The sequence below is a fragment of the Nyctibius grandis genome, chromosome Z, assembly GCF_013368605.1.
Source record: "Nyctibius grandis isolate bNycGra1 chromosome Z, bNycGra1.pri, whole genome shotgun sequence".
In the NCBI taxonomy this organism is placed as follows: Eukaryota; Metazoa; Chordata; class Aves; order Nyctibiiformes; family Nyctibiidae; genus Nyctibius; species Nyctibius grandis.
The window spans coordinates 88,209,322-88,228,161 of NC_090695.1; the positions used below are offsets into that span (position 1 = coordinate 88,209,322).

At 38.9% G+C, this 18,840-nt stretch overlaps 2 protein-coding genes across 3 annotated transcripts in view; one reads left to right on the forward strand and one right to left on the reverse strand.

Annotated features, from left to right (window-relative positions):
- CIITA (class II major histocompatibility complex transactivator) overlaps positions 1-16,848 on the forward strand; it is a 28,877-nt gene extending 12,029 nt beyond the window's left edge. Inside the window, exons 5-19 of the mRNA XM_068423068.1 lie at positions 34-117; positions 750-809; positions 4,319-4,468; positions 5,658-5,798; positions 5,937-5,993; positions 7,850-7,915; positions 8,350-10,054; positions 10,168-10,341; positions 11,221-11,292; positions 12,646-12,726; positions 14,194-14,286; positions 14,628-14,711; positions 15,494-15,577; positions 16,056-16,139; positions 16,776-16,848. Of these exons, the coding sequence (XP_068279169.1) occupies positions 34-117; positions 750-809; positions 4,319-4,468; positions 5,658-5,798; positions 5,937-5,993; positions 7,850-7,915; positions 8,350-10,054; positions 10,168-10,341; positions 11,221-11,292; positions 12,646-12,726; positions 14,194-14,286; positions 14,628-14,711; positions 15,494-15,577; positions 16,056-16,139; positions 16,776-16,848 (3,008 nt within the window). The remainder of the gene's footprint in view (positions 1-33; positions 118-749; positions 810-4,318; positions 4,469-5,657; positions 5,799-5,936; positions 5,994-7,849; positions 7,916-8,349; positions 10,055-10,167; positions 10,342-11,220; positions 11,293-12,645; positions 12,727-14,193; positions 14,287-14,627; positions 14,712-15,493; positions 15,578-16,055; positions 16,140-16,775) is intronic.
- DEXI (Dexi homolog) overlaps positions 1-18,840 on the reverse strand; it is a 43,259-nt gene that overhangs the window by 14,781 nt on the left and 9,638 nt on the right. The window lies entirely within an intron of this gene.

The following is an 18,840-nucleotide window of genomic DNA, read 5'->3' on the forward strand; positions in this document are numbered from 1 at the left end:
AGGTTGACATTTGGCAATATTTCATGTTTTTAGCAGGGAACCTCATTTTGGATGAAATGGCTGCTGAAAACACTGAGAAATTTACTGACATAAAGATGCAGAAATGTCACAAACGAAGTAAGTGAAAAACAGTGAGAGTTTGAAAGGCTGTAGTGTTTGAATTCTAAATTTTCATTATGGTACTTCGGTTTTAATACAGCCTCAGTGCACCTCTCATGTAGTTCTTCACTGATTCAACCAGATGTGCTTCCTCTGACTTTGCTCATCCTGTGTGGGCTGGGAGTGAAAACAGCTCCCCCAAGCACATTCTTTACAAATTGCAGAATTTGTTGTAACGTACATATTGTAACATTGTTGTAACAATCTGTAACATGACATTAAGCATGTTATATATCTTCCCTTTTTTTATCATCTGTGTGACAGGGTTAACTTTGTTTTCAGTGTACCTATAGCTTAGCAAGCATTAGCTGAACGATTCCCTCTTTAGCAGCAAGAACAACAGCAAAAATCTTTGATTACTGGCACAAAAATCTGCAGCCTAATTGAAATTTCATAGTCAGAGTAAAATAATAGCAGACTTTCCCATTCATGTTTTATACGTTGGGCCTGTACAGTTCTGAAATAGCTGAATTGAAACTGATAACACCTCCTTCTACTTTAAAAAGTTAAAATAAGTTTCCATGGTGGAAACTTAAAATTACCAAACTGGTTCAATTTTTGTCACTTACTATCACCTTTCTTTCTTTCAGCCTTCTTAGGCTCTGCAGAGAATTTCTCTGATGCTTCAGAACCCAAACACAAGAAAATTGGTGAGTTATTGGCTGAATAGGAAAAGATTATTGAATATATACTGTCCCATGTTCCAAAGTCTCATCCTCTGTTAGGTATTGTTTGGGAAAGTTTGCTCTCATAGATTTGATAATACAGCATTGTTGGGCATTTTCATGTTTCTACTTCCAGCTGAGTAGAAATCACTATAGAATCACATTCTTATACACCTCTGACTAATTCATGATGCAACAAATCCGTGCCCTCTTATCAGTAGCTCTTAAACCGTGCATCTTAGGACCAACTACATGGTAGCCTGGGAACAGTTGGATCCTTATTTTTCAAAAGCACCTGTTCCTGCTGGGTGACAGAAAAATTACTTCCTTAGCATCGGCAGAGGCACAGTTGAATTTCTCTAAATTCATCGGAGAGAAGAAAGCAAAAGAGTGGAGAATTGGGTCAGTGCCAAATTTTCTAATTTTTATCACGTATACCTTTTGTTTACGGTGGGTAATGTGACTCGGGCCATAGTTTGGCATTTCCTGGGTTTGATCCTCTTTGTTCTAAGTGTGACATCTTCCAAAAATCCAATGAAACATCCTAGTGAAAATACGAACTGTAAAGAGACAGGTTCTTGGCCCAGCCTATGCTATACAGTCCTTTAAACCAAAGTAAGGATGGGAGAAAGGGAAATTTCTAGGTGTTGCACAGTGTTAGAAAATCTACAAGGCAGTACCTATGGCCAGCAGGCAAGCTGTAACTTGTTCCCTAGGTGTAAAGTGGTGCTAAAATTCTTACCCAGCTGTAACCTAAATGGGTGTCTTGGGCATAGCTAAACCAGCAAAATACTCTTCCAAAATCCATTTGAGAGCAATCACTTTTGGATGTATATATTATACTGTGTTTTAAAGTGACATATGCATTACTGTATACTAGCACACTTCCCAAGCCTCCTAAAGGGAACTCTGACTGTAGCAAACCCCATGGGCTGTGTATGTGTCAGGGCAGGCAGCCAAAACCAGGGTGTAACCTAGAGAGCCATCCAGAGAGTGCTTGGATCATGGGACTGCACCTCAGCAAAATTCAGGCCAGCAATTGCTAAGGAACTGGCATAGACTGGATGAAAGTCATAGGGAGTGCACACATGCACTGGGACTGTGACCCAAGCTGGTTTTCCAGTGTTCATGTGGACTTCTTGGGGGGGGGATAAATCAGAATTAGCTGTGGAAAAAAAACATTTGCTGGATCTGGAAAGGTAATCAAAGTTCCTACTGAACTGGGACCTGCTGGTTGTAGTTATTCAGACACGGGTAAAGTTCCTGGCAGTTAGTACCCATTGAAGGTGAATTACCTTCTATCTGCTTGAATTCCTTTATAGATTTGGTGCTTTTTAAAGCTTATATTTATGCCACATTAACAGTGAGAGTTTTCAATAAAGAAATGGCACATCAGTTCCTGATTAAAAAAAAAAAAAACCAAACCAAAACCAAAACAGTAAAAACGCCTCACCCTACAGAACTTGCATTCCAGTCTACAATCTCATCACAGAGCTAACAGGTGCTTTGGGAAGCTGCACCCATCCTTTTCCGGAAAGTGCTCAGATTATTTTCACTCTCTCTACCTTACTTGACCCAATGAAGATGCTGAGGGAAGGAATATATACATAAGGCAGTATAATACTGGGTACAAAAAAATCTAATTGATAGAAAGATGAGCTACATGACAAAATCAGGTATTTCATTAACCTGTCATAAAGTGAGTGTCACAGTATGATCCTGCAAAGACAAATGCATCAACTCTTCGGAAGTGTGAGACTGTCTACACTAACGAGAATAATGTGTACTGGAGTTCAAAGTGGTAAGCCAAGGATGAGATTCTTTCAAAGGAATTGAATGAAATTAAACTTTAGATTTGCCCAACTGTTTGTGGCTAGCTGTAGCAGTACCTGATCTTATCTGACTGTAGCAACACAACAATCCTTGGATAGGAAATTACATGGGAATTTCACATGCCGATTTACACACAAGCTGAAAAACACTTTTAGAAGTCTGGTTTTATACCACAGTAAAAATGAAAGATTCCTATAACAAAATAATACATCAGTTCCTGATGAACAACGTGAACACATCCCACCCTAAAGAGCTTGCATTCCAGATGACAGTGTACCCTATAGTGGCACAAAACCCACACAGGTTTGTAGCTCCTGATAAAACATTAGACTGCAGAAAGCAATGAAATAGAGACTTCATTGTTCCTGCTAGACAGGAGGGGGAAAGGAAAGCAAAACCAACTCTGAGAATAAGGGTGTGGCAAAATCAAGGAAACTAGCAGACTAGTTAAAAATAAGGAAGTGTGTCGTACTTGATTTGTAAGAAACTTTCATAAGCAGATGAAATCATACAATGCACATGAGTCTCCCTCCCCATTTGTCCTCTTCTTGAAAAAAACAAATGCTGTAGGCAAGTTGCAGCTTTTAAAACTCAGGTGTTTGTGACTGTTCTTTGGGAAACCCTCTTAACACAGACTAGTTATCCTTACAAGCACTGTAGTGTCTAGAGAATCAAGGTCCTCAGTTTATTGTACTTGGGTCTCTCTGATCTTGTGTAATATTAAAGTAACAAACAGTGTTTGGGAAACTTAGTACAGCCAATGCAAGATGTTGTTATGTCTTATCTGTCAATCATCCATGTGTAAGAGCATTTACATCTAAACACATCTGAAGGTTTCTAGAAAGAAGACAGGCCAGGAAAGATGAAGAAAAAGAAAATTAAGAGAGTGAACTACTGGAAAAAAAGTAACCTACTACAGAATTTCATAAATACCTTTTAGATTCACACCTTGAACACTGTGTTCAGTTTTGGGCCCCTTACTACAAGACAGACATTGAGGTACTGGAGTAAGTCCAAAGAAGGGCAACGACACTGGTGAAGGGTCTAGAGAACAAGTCTTATGAGGAGCAGCTGAGGGAACTGAGGTTGTTTAGCCTGGAGAAAAGGAGGTTCAGGGGAGGCCTTATTGCTGTATACAAGTACCTGAAAGAAGGTTGTAGTGAGGAGGGTGTTAGTCTCTTCTCCCAGGTAACAAGCGATAGGATGAGAGGAAACGGCCTCAAGTTGCACCAGGAGAGGTTTAGATTGGATATCAGGAAAAATTTCTTCACCGAAAGGGTTACCAAGCAGTGGAACGGGCTGCCCAGGGAAGTGGTGGAGTCACCATTCCTGGAGGTATTTAAAAGATGAGTAGATGTGGTGCTTAGGGATATTGTTTAGGGATATTGTTTAGTGGTTGACTTGGTAGTGTTGGGTTGATGGTTGGACTCGATGATCTTAAAGGTCCTTTCTAACCAAGATGATTCTGTGATTCTGTGATTTTGAGACCTGAGTAAATTTCAGAAAGCTATTGTGAATTGTTCTTGCTTTTGGAAAATCAAAACACAACTGATCAGAATCAAGTGGTTTATGATATCTATTGAGACCTCTTCTTTGGCCCCCTTAACTTCTAGCAATGAAATAACTTTCTCCTTTTATTTTGCTTTTTTTTTTTTTTCAAGTGGAAGTCCCTGCAGTGTCTGCAGGGAATGGCAGTTTCTTAGCTGTGCCTCTCAACAGCCATGCAGCTAGCTCCACCTCACTAACTAACCAGCACATGTCCTGTCCTGTTTCTGCTACCAATGCGTTGGAAAGAAGTTTCATAATTCCTGGTACGTACAGTATAGCTATAGGTGTGAACCTGTACACAGGTTGATTTATACAAGGGGAAAACTCTTATAAATCTGGTCGTTGACCATGAACAATGGCAGGTAAAACAAGTATGGCAGTTGTTTCAATCACGCACTTGAAAGTGTGGCACCTACTAAAAGAATGAAAAATATTCAAGGGAAATTAAAAGTGCATTGCCCCTAATGAAATAGAATGAGTCTTTCATTTAATTGGTGAAGTGCAGGTTAAGCAATAAGAGAACATTCTTTACTATATGCTAATCGAAATAACAACTTACTTAGGAAATCACAAAATTTTCATTAATAAACTTTGGTTTAGTTCCAATTTCTTTTTCATCCAGAGGTCTGTAAAAGACTGTGGGATAATTATATTTGCAGTAGTAGAGCAAAATCTAGGTTGGAATTTTGTTCCCAAAAACTGAGTACCAATCCAAGTGATGGGCTGTGTAACCACCTTGCCTTGATCATGTTGTGTCGCAGAGGGTGCTCGTGGTACACTGGCAAGTGCTAATGACAAAGACACAATTCAACACCTTTCACAGTTAAATCTATGCTGGAAATGAACCAAAAAGCAGTGGATAAGTTAGAAGTCTTGAAGTATCTGATGCTAGCTGAAACAGCACAAAGTAGCAGAAGAAATTCTGTCACACCTACAGAAACGCAGAGCTATGGCTGATTAAATTGCAAGCACTGCATCATCAAAAAAATTTCCTAGTGTGGGTTCAGAGGGAGGATGCTTTCTAGCTGCTTTTACAAGCTGCATGATGTGCAATTATGTGGGAAAGATGTAGTGCAAAGGATGGTAAAATTAAACATCGTATTTACACTTTTTCTCTCTTCTGGATCTCTGGTCCAAATATTTGCAGACTTAGCCTTAAGCACTTTTCCTTATGTTAATAGAATTTCTCTTTAGACTACCAAAAACCAGTGGTCATGAAAAGCTGGGTAATCCCTTGTATTTCGCATTCATTGTACCTTCTAAGAGTTTTTGCTTAATGGATTCTATGGACCTCATGTGATCCTATGAATTCTGGTTCATAAACTCTCCACTGGGAATATTTGCCCAGAAGCTACCAGAAGGGATAAGTAGCTTTTAGAAAGCTTTTTCTTTCTTAGGAACCTTTAGAAACCAGGAGCCTTTAAAAACAGAAGAATAATTATTCTGCATCCATTTCAGGATCCTCAGCACCTTTGATTCCAGAGTGTCTACCTGTCGGTGTGAAAGGGAGCCAAGAGAATACAGGCTTTGCAGATCCTCCTCAGCAGATACTTGTTATTGGAAACGGCACATCTGATGTTATAATATATCCAGGTAAGAGCAATAACCTTTTATCCACATAAATAGGCAGAAAGTACTGGAAAATCCGTGCTGTCAACAAAGTACTAAGTTCCCTCATTTCAGTGACTGATAGCTATGATAGGCTGAAAACTATCATTTGTTTCTTGCCAGTGCTGACTTCTTCCATGGAAACATTGATATCCCCAAGTCTTCCAGTTAGTTTATGTGGTAAGTAGAAAATGAATTTTTATATATACAGTACTTTGGATTGGGAGAGGGAGCATATTGCTTCTACCCAAAGCCAGTACTCCCTTTCAGGCTTTACTCATGCCGACTTTATTGAGGAATATAAAAATTAATGTCATTTCCTTCTTTGTACTGATCACTGGCTGCTTAGTCTAGTCCAAAATACAGAGCAGATAAGGGGTTGTAGAGCTACAGGTTTAGCTATATATTAGCTGTGAAGTCCAGTTTCTTGAAGTCCAGAGGTTTTCTTGTCTAGTTAAAACAATACAAAAGCCCAGTGTGATTGAGCACCATCAGAAGTGGAAGTTGTGCTGGTACTGGCATGGCCTGAGCATCTTAAATGCTCGGTGCTGGAAGCCCGACTGCAGACAGCTCACATGGAAGCCCCAAAATCAAAATGATGATGACTTATTTAACTAAACAAGACAAAAGCCTAATATGCAGAAAGGCTTATAAAGAAATCAGAGCCTTGGTCAAGGTATAACAGTCCCATCTGTGGTAGCAAAATTTCCTCAAGACAAGTGCTTTTCTTCCAGCCCTCGGAGAGCTGTTAGAACAGGGAGTTTGCTTTCAGTGGGTATTTAGTTTCCAGCTCTGAGCACCCTGGGGATGACAGCTGCTTGCAGTTTAGAACAACTCTTTTGTTGCCCTCTGGTGGCTAACACCACCCCACAGAGCAAAATGTTAAAGCAGGGATTAATAGGCAAATACCCCTAGGTTTGGGGAGGTACTTGTAAATGATATATACTGTTTATGTGAATACACAATGCCAATAATCCCAACTGATTTACAGCAGCACAACACATGTATGTCGCAAGCTTCAGAATCCCAAATGCAGCAGAAAAATTAGCACGTAAGCTACCAAGCCAGTCTCTTTTCGTTTTTAAAAAATGATTAACATGATTGATTTGACCAATGTTGCTTCCCATCTAAATGTCTCATTACAGCCTTTCTTGGTTTTCCATTCTGTTGATTTTATTTAATCTCTGAAATTTTAGGATTTGTATTTTCTTTAAACCACATTCTACATCAAGATGAACCAAATATTATGGTAATAAATACATTTGCACAAATCTAGGGAGATTAACCTGTTTTGTTTTGTTTTTTCCACATCTCTGCTGAGTGTGGTTACCAAAAGACTGTTGTTGAGGTGGGGTTTGTTACAATCTCTGTCAATTTAAATTCTGTCCTGTGTCTGCAAAGCTTTTCCTACTGAAAGTTTTGTCAAAACTGATACTCTGTCATTACCAGACTGTAGAAAATATGCTTTCCCCAAAAAATTCCCAATTTCTTTGTGTATGGCAGACACTGCCCATCTGATCAACTGCAAAAGGCTGCAGTAGTATGAAAACAAACAGGCAAAAAGAAAGAAAATTGGACAGTGACAGTACTTTGTCAGGAAGAGTAATGGGTAAATTCTGTTACCAATAGTCACTTCTCTGTGACTTTCATCCTTCATGCTTGGTTACAAAGTATAGAATAACAAAAGGAAGCTATTGCTTTTGGTGACATAAAGAAGTCCTATGTGTGAACGAGAATTTGAAAAGTGGATGTCACCTTGTTATGACAGGTCTTCTGCTTCATACAACTGTCAGAACAGCTGTCATCTTGTTTTGTGTCATACTGCCTGCAGCAGTTCGTGTCAGCTGAATTGTACTTCTGTGAGGATTTTTTTCCTTTCCCTTGTAAAGTAAACAAAATATCTCTTTCTCTGGATGATACATAATATATGTTGCAATGAACTTGAAAATTTGCATTAGTCTTATTGTTAAAATGAGTAAACCTGAATCAATTACTATCTAGGTGTCTTCCTCAAGTATATTGTTTTGTTTCTCCAGGTTTAGAAATGTTCAAAGAAGTCCGAGTTCCCATAATTCCTTCTGAAGAACCTTTCAAAAGACCGAGTGAGTTTAGATCTCTTGAACTTAAAACTTCCAGTATTTTTTGGCTAATTTTTCTGTGTTGCTTTCCATGCAGAAAAGCTACTTGTTGTAGGAATTGTCATTCAACAATTTGTGAAGCTGTTCCACGTGTCTGAGCACAATTCCTGTTTTTAAGATGTTAGACTTGTCTACCTTTAGATATCTAGCTGTAGTACCTACTTAGAAGGTCAGTGTACTTAGTTGGTTTTATCATATGCATAGATGCCTCCAAAATTATTCAGTTCATAGGTCTAAAAGTGTGTATTATGCCTGCATGGGATAAATCCAGACCTGCTTGCTTTACGGGAACTGATGTATTTTGACCATATTACAATTATGTACTTAAACCACCATGAAGCAATGTTGTAACTTGTGTACTGGTTTCTTCAGTTTGTGTGTGCTTTTTATTTCTCTAGAGCCAGTGGAAGCTTTCTGTACATCACTTATGGATTATTTCCGAGACGTGTGCAAATCTGTGGCCATGGAGCGTGAAGTAACTCTTGATCACCTGTTTATTGACAGGACACTGGTTCAAATCCAAACTGAAACCAAGACTGGGAAGAACAGTGTAAAAGCAATGGAAAAGGAGCGGGTAATTTGCAGTCTGCAAGGGAAGGAAAAGGTAGCCCTTAAAAGAAGCCAAATATTTCAAATCGTGGGAGGTAAAGACTTAGAGACTAAAGTGATTGTGGTGCTAGGAAAAGCAGGAATGGGCAAAAGCATTCTTGTTCAGAAGATCTGCCAGGACTGGTCCAATGGAGAGTTTTCTCAATTTGAATTTGTGTTTTGGTTTGACTGCAAACAAATAAGCTTGCCTGAGAAGCAATACAGCCTGAAGGATCTGCTCCTTGAATTTTTTGTAAAACCTCAAGAGGGAAGCAATGAGGTCTTTGAGTATATATTGCAAAATCCTGCTAAAGTCCTTCTGGTTTTTGATGGTTTTGAAGGGTTGCATGATCATGAGAATTTTCCTCGTCGCTTGGCCAGCCAGCCTGAAAAGGAGTCGTGCAGTATAAAGGAGCTGCTTTCAGGACTCATCCAAAAAAAGATACTCAATGGTTGTACTTTATTACTTACAGCAAGACCAAAAGATAAGGTGTACCAGTGTGTGTCCAAAGTGGATAAGACTATTGAAATAGTAGGATTTTCCCCTCAGCAGAGAGAATTGTACATGACCAAATACTTTGAAGGATTACCCTACTGTGATAATGCACTGAAGTTAATCAAAGAGCATGAGTACTTGTTCAGTCATTGTTACAGCCCTGTTGTGTGCAGATTTGTTTGTTTTCTCTGTGAGACATTACTTGAAATGGGAGACAAAAGCCTTCCTTCAACTCTTACTACAGTCCTCCTGAAATTTGTTCAGCAAAAGATACCTATGGAAACAGATGTTACAGCCATGCAAAATCAAGAGAGTCTTGCTACGCTAGCCCGCATAGCCTGGTATCTCGGAGAAAAGCACCAAAGTGCCATGAAAAGTCGTCATCTTCCTTCTAAGGAAGTTAATGAGTTTGCTCTGAAATATGGATTTTTCCTGCCATTTGCATTTCCCAGACATTCAGATAGTGAAGAAGAGGAATTTGGGAGCACGTTCTCTGATTTTGTCATTCAGAATTTCTTGGGTGCGCTTCACCTTTTGTTAGCGGAAGTCATCAAGGATAAAAGTCTAACAAAGTACCTGTCTTTTCCATCCAAGAAGAAAAAACCTTATAACTGGTTAGATTTAGTGCCTCGATTTTTGGCCGGATTGTTGTTCCTCCAGGATGACCCCTACTTCTGCTCGCTTTCAAAGAACGATGTAAAACAATCAACCAAGAAGCAGAAAACACTTTTGAAATATATTAGAAGGCTGCAGATGAATGACCTCTGTCCAGAGAGGTTACTGGAGCTTTTACACTGTATTTATGAAACACAAAGCAATTATCTTTTGCAGCATGTGGCCTTAAGGCTCAAGCCAGACCTGTCTTTTCTGGGCATAGTTCTTACACCACCTGATGTTCATGTACTGCACTCTATTTTTAAAATGTCAAAAAAAGAGTTTTCCTTGGATTTGCAAAACAGCAGCATTGACATGCAAGGGCTAAAAGACTTGGTTGGCCTAAAGAATGTGGCATCATTCAGGTTGGTCATTCTTTGTAGATAGTAGTGTCATTCATAGAACTGTATGTAGATAACATTTTCATGCAACAACAGCAGTCGTATCTGTTGATTTCACATGTTTTGTCACTTCACAGGGCCTCCCTCAGTGATACAGTCAAGCTCTGGAAATCTTTAGAACAGACAAAAGACTACAAACTGCTAAGAGCATCAACAGAGAAATTTGTTCTTGATCCCTTTAAGGCAAAGACAATGAAGGATGTCAGTGACCTTTCAGACCTTGTAGAGATGCGGGAGAAGATGATCAATTGGTAGGCTCATTTACTGTCAAAAGTCCTCTTAGTATACTAGCGATTTAAGAAAATGGGGGTTCACTGACAGTGCTGGAGAATGGAGTCCTCTGCTTGTCCAAAGGAGAAGTAACTAAGGCAGTACAAGCTCTTGCATCATCTCAGATTGTTCCCCTACCCCGATGTGTGGTGGTTGTCATGGCAGGGAGGAGCAATGATGGCACCATGCAGAATATTTATCAAAACTGCCAATAAAAAAGCCAGCTGTCATTTTTTTCTTCAGGTTTCTTTTTAATCTCTGAGTATGCTGTCTTCCAGTTGCTTTCAGGTACATAATTTGGGCTAATTCCCCCGCCTCTGTAGCAGCTGGGCCATAAATGAAGGCTTGTTTTGCACCATTCACAAATGACCCGAGTCAATCCTTTAGCTTAGGAGGTAAAAGCTTGTGTTATGTGATCTATAAACCCTGTGTTTCATCCCTGCTCATGATGTGGCTAGGGGATTGGTTGCAATTAAAAACATGCATAAATAAAGTATTTTGGTTGTTTTTTTTTTTTTAAATAAAAATGGTGACTTCCATTTTAACACAGGCAGAGTATTTTGATTAAAATATGCACAAAATAAGTTTCATTTTTGACAGAAAATATTTGATTTAGAAGAATGTATTTTTAAGTTTTATTGGAAAAAAAGCAAATGACTGCATTATGAAAGGCAATTATCAGATTGACATGAACTGAATGAAGAAAGGTTGGAGCAGAAGTTACTCTGAAGTTCCCTGGTTCCTCAGTTAATGCAGCAGTGGTTTATTTCCTGTAAAAGTTTGCTAAGAAATTATTTTTAAAGTGCTATTTTGGTTGCTAAAATATTTATTATACTCTGGTTCTACTGTGATTTATTTAGTGTGCAAGATGCATCTGGTTGCAGCAGCTATGAAATTCCTGCCATCAAAAACCTCAGAAAACTAGAATTTGCGTAAGTGATACACTTCTCTGTTGCTTGATATATGATCACATTTAAGACTGAGAAGAGCCGTGAATGTTGGCTACAGTCATTGAACTGATGTATAGTTAGTTTATGGTAAAGCATTAAGTAAACCCCATTTATTGCTATTTTGCTTTTCTCAACTAGATTTATTAAGTTATGGCCAAAACTCAAAAAACATCATTTCTGGCTCCTGCAGTGATACAGATCAACATGGTTCTATCAATTTTGTTTTATTTTACTACAAGTTAGCTCTTTATTCACAGACGTAGGTCTTGTGCCACAGGGTATGAAATGTCTTGATTGTGATCCAGCTACCTGGGAAATATTTTTTCCCCAGAAATGCTCAGCTTTTCCATCTGAATCTTCTGATGTAATTTTCTGCCCTATCAGAGCTTAGGCCATGAGAGAATAAGGTTAGAGAATGCCTCCCAAATGAAATATTTAGCACCGTTTTCCTGGAAGAACGAAGATTGACTTGGAAACACTTTAAAAGTGAGGTGTAGTAATGTTTCTTTTTTTCCCCACAAACTGTAAGCAGCCTCCAAGGGTATTCTGTTGCTTAAAATATCCCGCCATAGCAAGTGAATGAGTTTGGGCAGAAATTGTACCAGTGCGATGGAGAACTCTCATCAGGTCTCCATCTGTTTCTTGCTCTTCACATCTGACCCAGTCTAGAACTGCTATGCTTGGCCTCACTTCTGATTTTATGCTTTCTCTTCTCATTTCCTCTTCTACTTTCCCTTTATTTTAAGCTTTTGGTTAAAATGCCGATCCTTTTAACTAGGCTGAACTTGTTATGATACCAAGGAAACTCCAAATGAGAGGTTATCATCTGAGGGACAAATGCTTGGAACTGGAATATTAAAGTTCAATTTATGCTTTCAGCTGCAGTAAAATGTTGATCTTAAGTTAGTCTGAATTGCCAACAGTTGGGACAAAAAGAAGATAGTATTTTTTTCATATCAGTTATCAAGATTATAAAACTTAAAATGAAAAACTTGACAAAAAAACAAAACAAAACAAAACAGAAAAAGAACAGAAATACAGGAATCAGAAACAAGTGAGATAAGTCTTGCAAAGACTAACAAAAAAAGTGGCAAATGCATGTACCACTGCTTCTGTGTGAGTAGCTCTGCTCTGTCTGATGTTAGCCTTGTGGGGTCCTCACCTGGGGGCTTCAAAGTGGAAATCCTTGCTGCAGATTGTAGGGAATGGCTGCTTCTGAAGAGTGTAAACTAGCTTGCACTTGGGGCTGCAGTGGAAGAACATAAAAATTCATAACTTTTGCTGTTTCTGCGCATGTGAAAAAACTGCTGCATGTCTATATTTATTTTCTTCCAGGCTGGGTCCTGTATGTGGCCTTCAGGGATTCCTAAAACTCGTGGAAATTCTTGCAGCATTTCCATCACTTCAGCATTTAGAGTGAGTAATGCTAAAGAATTACCTTTGCTAATGTTGCTCCTCAGCAGCCCTTGATGACGGGGGAGCTCATGTACCCAAGAAACATTTTAATTGCCAACAAAACTACTTGCTTTGATGAACAAACTGAACAACAAAAACATTCAGAGAATATAACAGCAGACTAAAAGCTAGCTCTCTTCACCCTCCCTTAAGACACTTGGTAGCAGTTCATTCTATACCCCTTCAGTCACTTCCCTGTGCATTCCTCCATGGTTAAAAGCTTGTGGGAAAGGTTCAGTACAGAGCCCCCATGGGTGCTCCCCTTCCTGCCATGGCTCTGATCAACACTGCCTGCAGATTACTTATTCGCTCAAGCTCCACAACGTTCCCAAGCCCCAGGGTCCCTTGTGTTGAGGTTTCTGAGGGACTCACGGTCATGTCTGCCCCAGGAGAGAACAGGCTCCCTCCTGAACCAGAAGCAGTGTTAAATTTGGGGGTTAACTTCAGTATTTGTACCAGTGCTGTGCCCCTTCTGGTGTCAATGAACATCCTGAACTTCTGGTAGAACTCGTAAGAGGTTGAGCTTTATGGATTTGATTCATATAAAAGATATAAAAAAGCCATACTCAGCTAGTATCTGGTTTTGTTCTGCCCATGTGTTTTCACACAGTCTTTGTCTCCTCCTTTACTAGGAGCAGTATTAGAAATAGAGTTTTAAGAATTCCAGTTACTATTTATTCCCTTGTATCTGTGACAAACCAGCTGTCCCTGAATTTTAAGCTTCTTTACACTAGAAACAATTGTAGCAACAATAGTCAATATTCTGCCGTCATCTCTGTGGGAAGATTACTGGGTTTTGAGAGGGCCTTTGGCCTCACTGGCTCAGCCCATTGGCCATTTGTCTGTATGGTGTCTGGCCTTCCCACGATATTTTGGGAAAACAATAAAGCTTTAAAATTGGAATGAGTCCAATGTATCCCAGTGTTTTCTGTCAGATTAGAAGGGGATACAGTATCTAAAATTGTGACTATCTAACACTCTTTCCTTCTGGATACCTGAATGAGGAAAAACTTCATTTCTAATATTTCCTATCTGGAGAAGGAGCTGTTTAGGCAGGGATTTACAGCATCTGCTGGATTTTGTCAGTTCTGTATTTCTGTGAGCACAGGAAATCTCATTTCAGCATAGCTGGAATACAGCTGTTTAATAACCATTTTAATAATCTTCAATGTACAGTGGAAGCAAGGCATTAAGCACTACCATTTGCACATCAAAGGAAATGGGTCAAGCCATTCAACTAGCAAAAAAAATAATTTCTTACACTGTAAATTTGGAAAGCAGAAAGCTGTAATTTGTATGATGCTTCTTGCTGATTGAGGCTACTGCAGAGAAGGAGCTTCTCAAGATACATAGAGTGGTCTCTGAGGTGAATAAACTGCAAAAATCTATATTTAAAGGGAAGCTAATTCTCTCTTTGTCATCACCCAGCCTTGATGCTCTGAGTGAAAATGGCATAGGAGATGAAGGAGCAAAGAGTCTCTCTGAAGTCTTTCCAACCCTGACATCGCTGGAAACATTAAAGTAAGTGCAAGGTTAACAGTTCTGGAAAATTTTGAAAAGAAATAGATTAAACCTAGAGCCTTGAAGGACTGTGTGTTAACAAGTATGGGCACAACTAACCTATGGGCACGGAAGACCAATGAGTCTATGGACATACTTAATCTGTACATTCTTTAGAGAAATAGGTTAATCCTATAGCAATTCCTCATTTCCCTTCAAGGGCTGTAATTTGTCCTTTTCCCTGCATTTGGTCTAAACAGACTGTCCGAATTATATAAAAAAGACATCAAAAACAATTTTTCCCCACATTCTAATAGATTAGAATAAATGTGTTTAACTAACAAAGCGATCTCTCTCACTAGCTTATCACAGAATAAGATAACAGATGTGGGTGCGGAGAAACTAGCTACAGCTCTTCCTTCCTTGTCGTCGTTAAAGACACTAAGGTAAGTAGTTGTATCCTGTTCAGTTGTTTTATACAACATACATTGCTATCTCTGTCAGAAATTACTGAACATGGAACAAATATGTACACTGTGCAGCAGCCAGGCTTTTGACTCCATTCTTGCATAAAGCTTTTAGAGAGAAGAGGAGAGAAATGTATGACCCAGTGTAGACATACAGAAGGATATCTCAGGAATATAATGAGAACTGTACTGATTTTTAAATCCAGTCCATAATACCCACTTATGAATAATACACTGTACAAATGCGCACCCAGGGCCATGATCCACTGCAAGCTTGGTAAGTGCAGTGCTAAGCCCTAAGCCAGCAACGAGGCGGTGTGTGTTTCCTGATATGGGACCAATGGTCCATCCCACCTCATTAAAATGTCTGGCATAGGCCTGAATGAAGTGAAGAAACCATGATGTGTAATTCTGGAATAATTTGCTCATGTGGAAATCTTTCGGATGCTGTGCCCCAAATCTCTTGAGCTTCATTTTCTTGCAGATTTTTAATTTGATCTAATGAAGACAGAAATGTTCTCATTATTCATCAAGAATCAGGACCTCTTTTTGCTGTAGCTGTGCTAGCTGAAGGAGGGATTTCACCACTTGCCTTAATTGATACAGAAAATATGAAACTGTTTTAAACATTAACTGCAAATAGATAAGAATAAATTGGAAGTTTGATGTACTAGCCATATTTGAAATTCCTTGATCTAATATATAATCTTTTTACATTATCCATTATTCAATTGTGACTATACTGGTTTGGTTTTCTGCAGCTTGTACAATAATAGTATTTGTGATTTTGGAGCAGAAAATCTTGCGAAAGTTCTTCCTGCGATGGCATCTTTAAGAGTTCTAGAGTGAGTATGAAATCCTTTGAGAAGGAAAGCTTCCTTGCTTGGATACTGAAAATTCAAATCTTTCAAGCTCGGGGTAGAGGAGACAGAATTTGAGGAAGAAAATTTCAGGGAAATTTCACAGGGAAAATGTGCTTATGCAGAGTCCAGATAGTCAGTGGTTAGAAAGGATTCAGGAGCGGTTCACCGTAAAAAAAAAAAAAATATCAGTTTTAAGATGCAAGAATAAGGTCATGGAGAGTTGGAGAAGGACCTTGGGTACATAGAATAAGGAATCCCTCAGATGAACTAAATTAAGTTTCTGTTTGACCTTTTGAGTATTTTATTACGGGTTTTTTGAATCAAGGATCTATTTTGTTTTTTTTCTTTTTCTTCCCCCATCTGCAGATAAGCCTGTATAGTGCTTTTGATTTTGAATGAAATGTTTGATTACACTGCTACATTATGTGATCTGGATTAACAAAGTTTTTTTTTTCCTCAGTGTTCAGTATAACAAGATAACTGGTGTTGGAGCCCAGCAGCTGACTGACAGCCTACGAAAATGTCCCCACATAAAGAACTTGGTGTAAGTCTCTTGATATGCTGCTTGCTTTATCTTCATTCTGTAAATTGGGTTAGAATTCATGCTAAAGCTCTGTTCTGTATTTGTCAGATTTATAAGAGGCACAAAAAAAGACATCACCAAAAACCAAAAGCAGTCACAGAAATGTTAAAAATGTTGTCTCTGGTTTCAGCTGCACTAATTGCCAATCGTCCCAGGCAAGCAGGCTTGTCCTGCTTTAAGCATAGTTTACATTGAGCCTCACTTTGTCAATCTTCTACCCTCCCAGAGTACCTGACTTACTCTGTGCTGCAGGACTGGTATTTGAAGGATAAACAATGAGCAGCCATCATGAAAGGCTAAATAGACTGAAGTTGCCAGTATGCATTCAGGGGAAGGGAGTTTGATAGAAAGCTAAAGACAGGGCTGTAGTGTGTCCTATAACCAGAGTCAGACAGGTTATGGGGGAGTGAACTGCTTTCTTCTGAATGAAAATGTGTTTTCATTTGTTCCATAGCTTGAATACTTTTATAGAATGATATTCAAAAGGGAAAGGCAACTTCAAAAACAAAACAAAACACAAACATACCAAACACATCAAAAAAACTGTGAAGAAAATTACACTTAAAATCTCCTTCCTTTCTGAATTTGCCCTTACAGGATGTGGAATCCCACCATTCCCTATGGAGTTCTGGAACACCTTCAGCAGCTGGACTCTAGGATCAGTGTGTAGATTCAGATGATCCCATAAAGGTAACATAAACCCTGGCTCCCTGAGACAACACAATTTGGTTTTGTGGCAGCTAGAAAGATATTTTCTATCACTCTCTTGTTACAGAATCCTTCAAAAAGATTGGGAAAAAAAGAAGCAAAGAGAAGAAAGGAATTAAAACTGGAAAACATTTAAGGATTTTTCTGACATTATTGCAGAAATCCAAATGCATACAAATAGCTTCAGTTTATTGCATAAAAATCCTCAAAGTCACAATCTTCAAAGGTTTTTACTCCATCTCAAAGGAAAACGTTAAATTCATATACCTGGATTGGGATTTAATTTCTCACTTGCAGGTGGCAGCATAAATGTACAAGCATCGATTTTATACTTGACAGTGAAATCACTACTCTGTGTAGTTTATGTGGCCGCCTTCTACAGAATTATGAATAACTAGGCAATGATAGACAATAACATATTTCAAAGCATTATCATGTGTCTGTGCTGCTGGTCTCAGTGATGTGTGGGCCAAATACTGGCCCTGCTGACTTGTGATAGCAAAACAATTGTCTCCTTTTTTCTTTTCTTTTGTTTCAGCTCTGTGAATGTGGAGAGAACTTATAATTGTACAGAGACAATTGTCAGGACTAGCATTCTGGCTCCCTGTCCAGATACAGTCTGGAGACAGAAAAACAAAAAGGGACGTTAAAAGCTAGGAATATTCAATAGGCCACAAATTGGGAAGGAAGGTCTCCGCTTCACGGTTAGCTCAGGGTTAGCCCAACAACCTCCTTGAAATATCTTCTGCTAGGAAGCCCTGACAATACTGACCCAAGGATCTATGCAAACTAGAATTTCTCAACTAACCTCTCAAATACTCTGTTATGTGGTTTTAAAAAAGTCCCCAATTTAAACAGTTCAAAAACACAATCTTTATGTTCTTTCCCGCAAATTATACTTCTCTGCTAAAGTTTCAATGCCTGCAGAATCTTGACAGCAGGGATGGAGTGTGGACAAATTAAAGAAAGAAGGAAGGAAGGAAGGTCAGTCTGATTTGTTGTTTCTGTTAATCAAAGGAAAGCAGGGAACCAGACAGTATGTGAAGGAAACAGTACAAGAGAGCAAGGTGGAAAAACTCTGTGGAGAATATGATTGTAACTAGAAAGTGGCATTTTTCTTAACTCTCTGCATGGTTCTTCCCTCTAGCCAAACTCTAGCCAGAGTCATGGAAAAAAATCTTATTGCACTCCCCTCTTTCAGCTTCTTGAATGGGAGATAGTTTGAGACAAATCTTGTGTGATGTTCCCATCAGCCTGCGGCATTCCAGCTGTGCAGGTCTATGGTGAGCCCTTGTCTTGGCTTCCCTTAACTAAGCTTTGGATGACAAAATGCCCCTTTAGGGATATATTCTGCAGCTACACTTCACTGTGACTGAATCTGAGAATGTGCTAAATATTACACAGGCAGCTGAATGTTACAGGACCCTGTGTGGACTGATAAAATCATGTTGGGTATACTGCTGTTGTCTTTCTATGAGTTAGTGGGAGATGTATGTTTATAATGTACAGATTGTAAATTGTGATACAGTGTTTTGGTTGTCTTTATACATCTTTTTTAAAGTATTAATAAAAGTAAGTATTCCTTTTTACAGTAGCTTGTAGTACCTGTTGAAAATTATTTTGATTTTTCTCTTGGAAAGGCTATAAAACCACTGCTGGCTTCTGAACATAATGACATACTCAAGGCTTTGTATCATAGGTTAACGGAAATCACTGTGTGCAAGGGAGGAAGGTTGGTCCTGCTGGTGCTTACCAGTTCAGTGGTCTGGAAATGGAGAAATAATTCTTTCTTAACAAGCAATGGGATCTTGCAATGCCAACAAACAGACTGTAAGTCCAGAATTAGAAGACAGAAAAGTGCTGACTGAAGCTGCCTGCTAATAACAGCAAAAAGTTATTTTCATCTTTTCAGACTTTTTACAGTTAAACGTTCTAAAATTAATCAAGGTTCAAA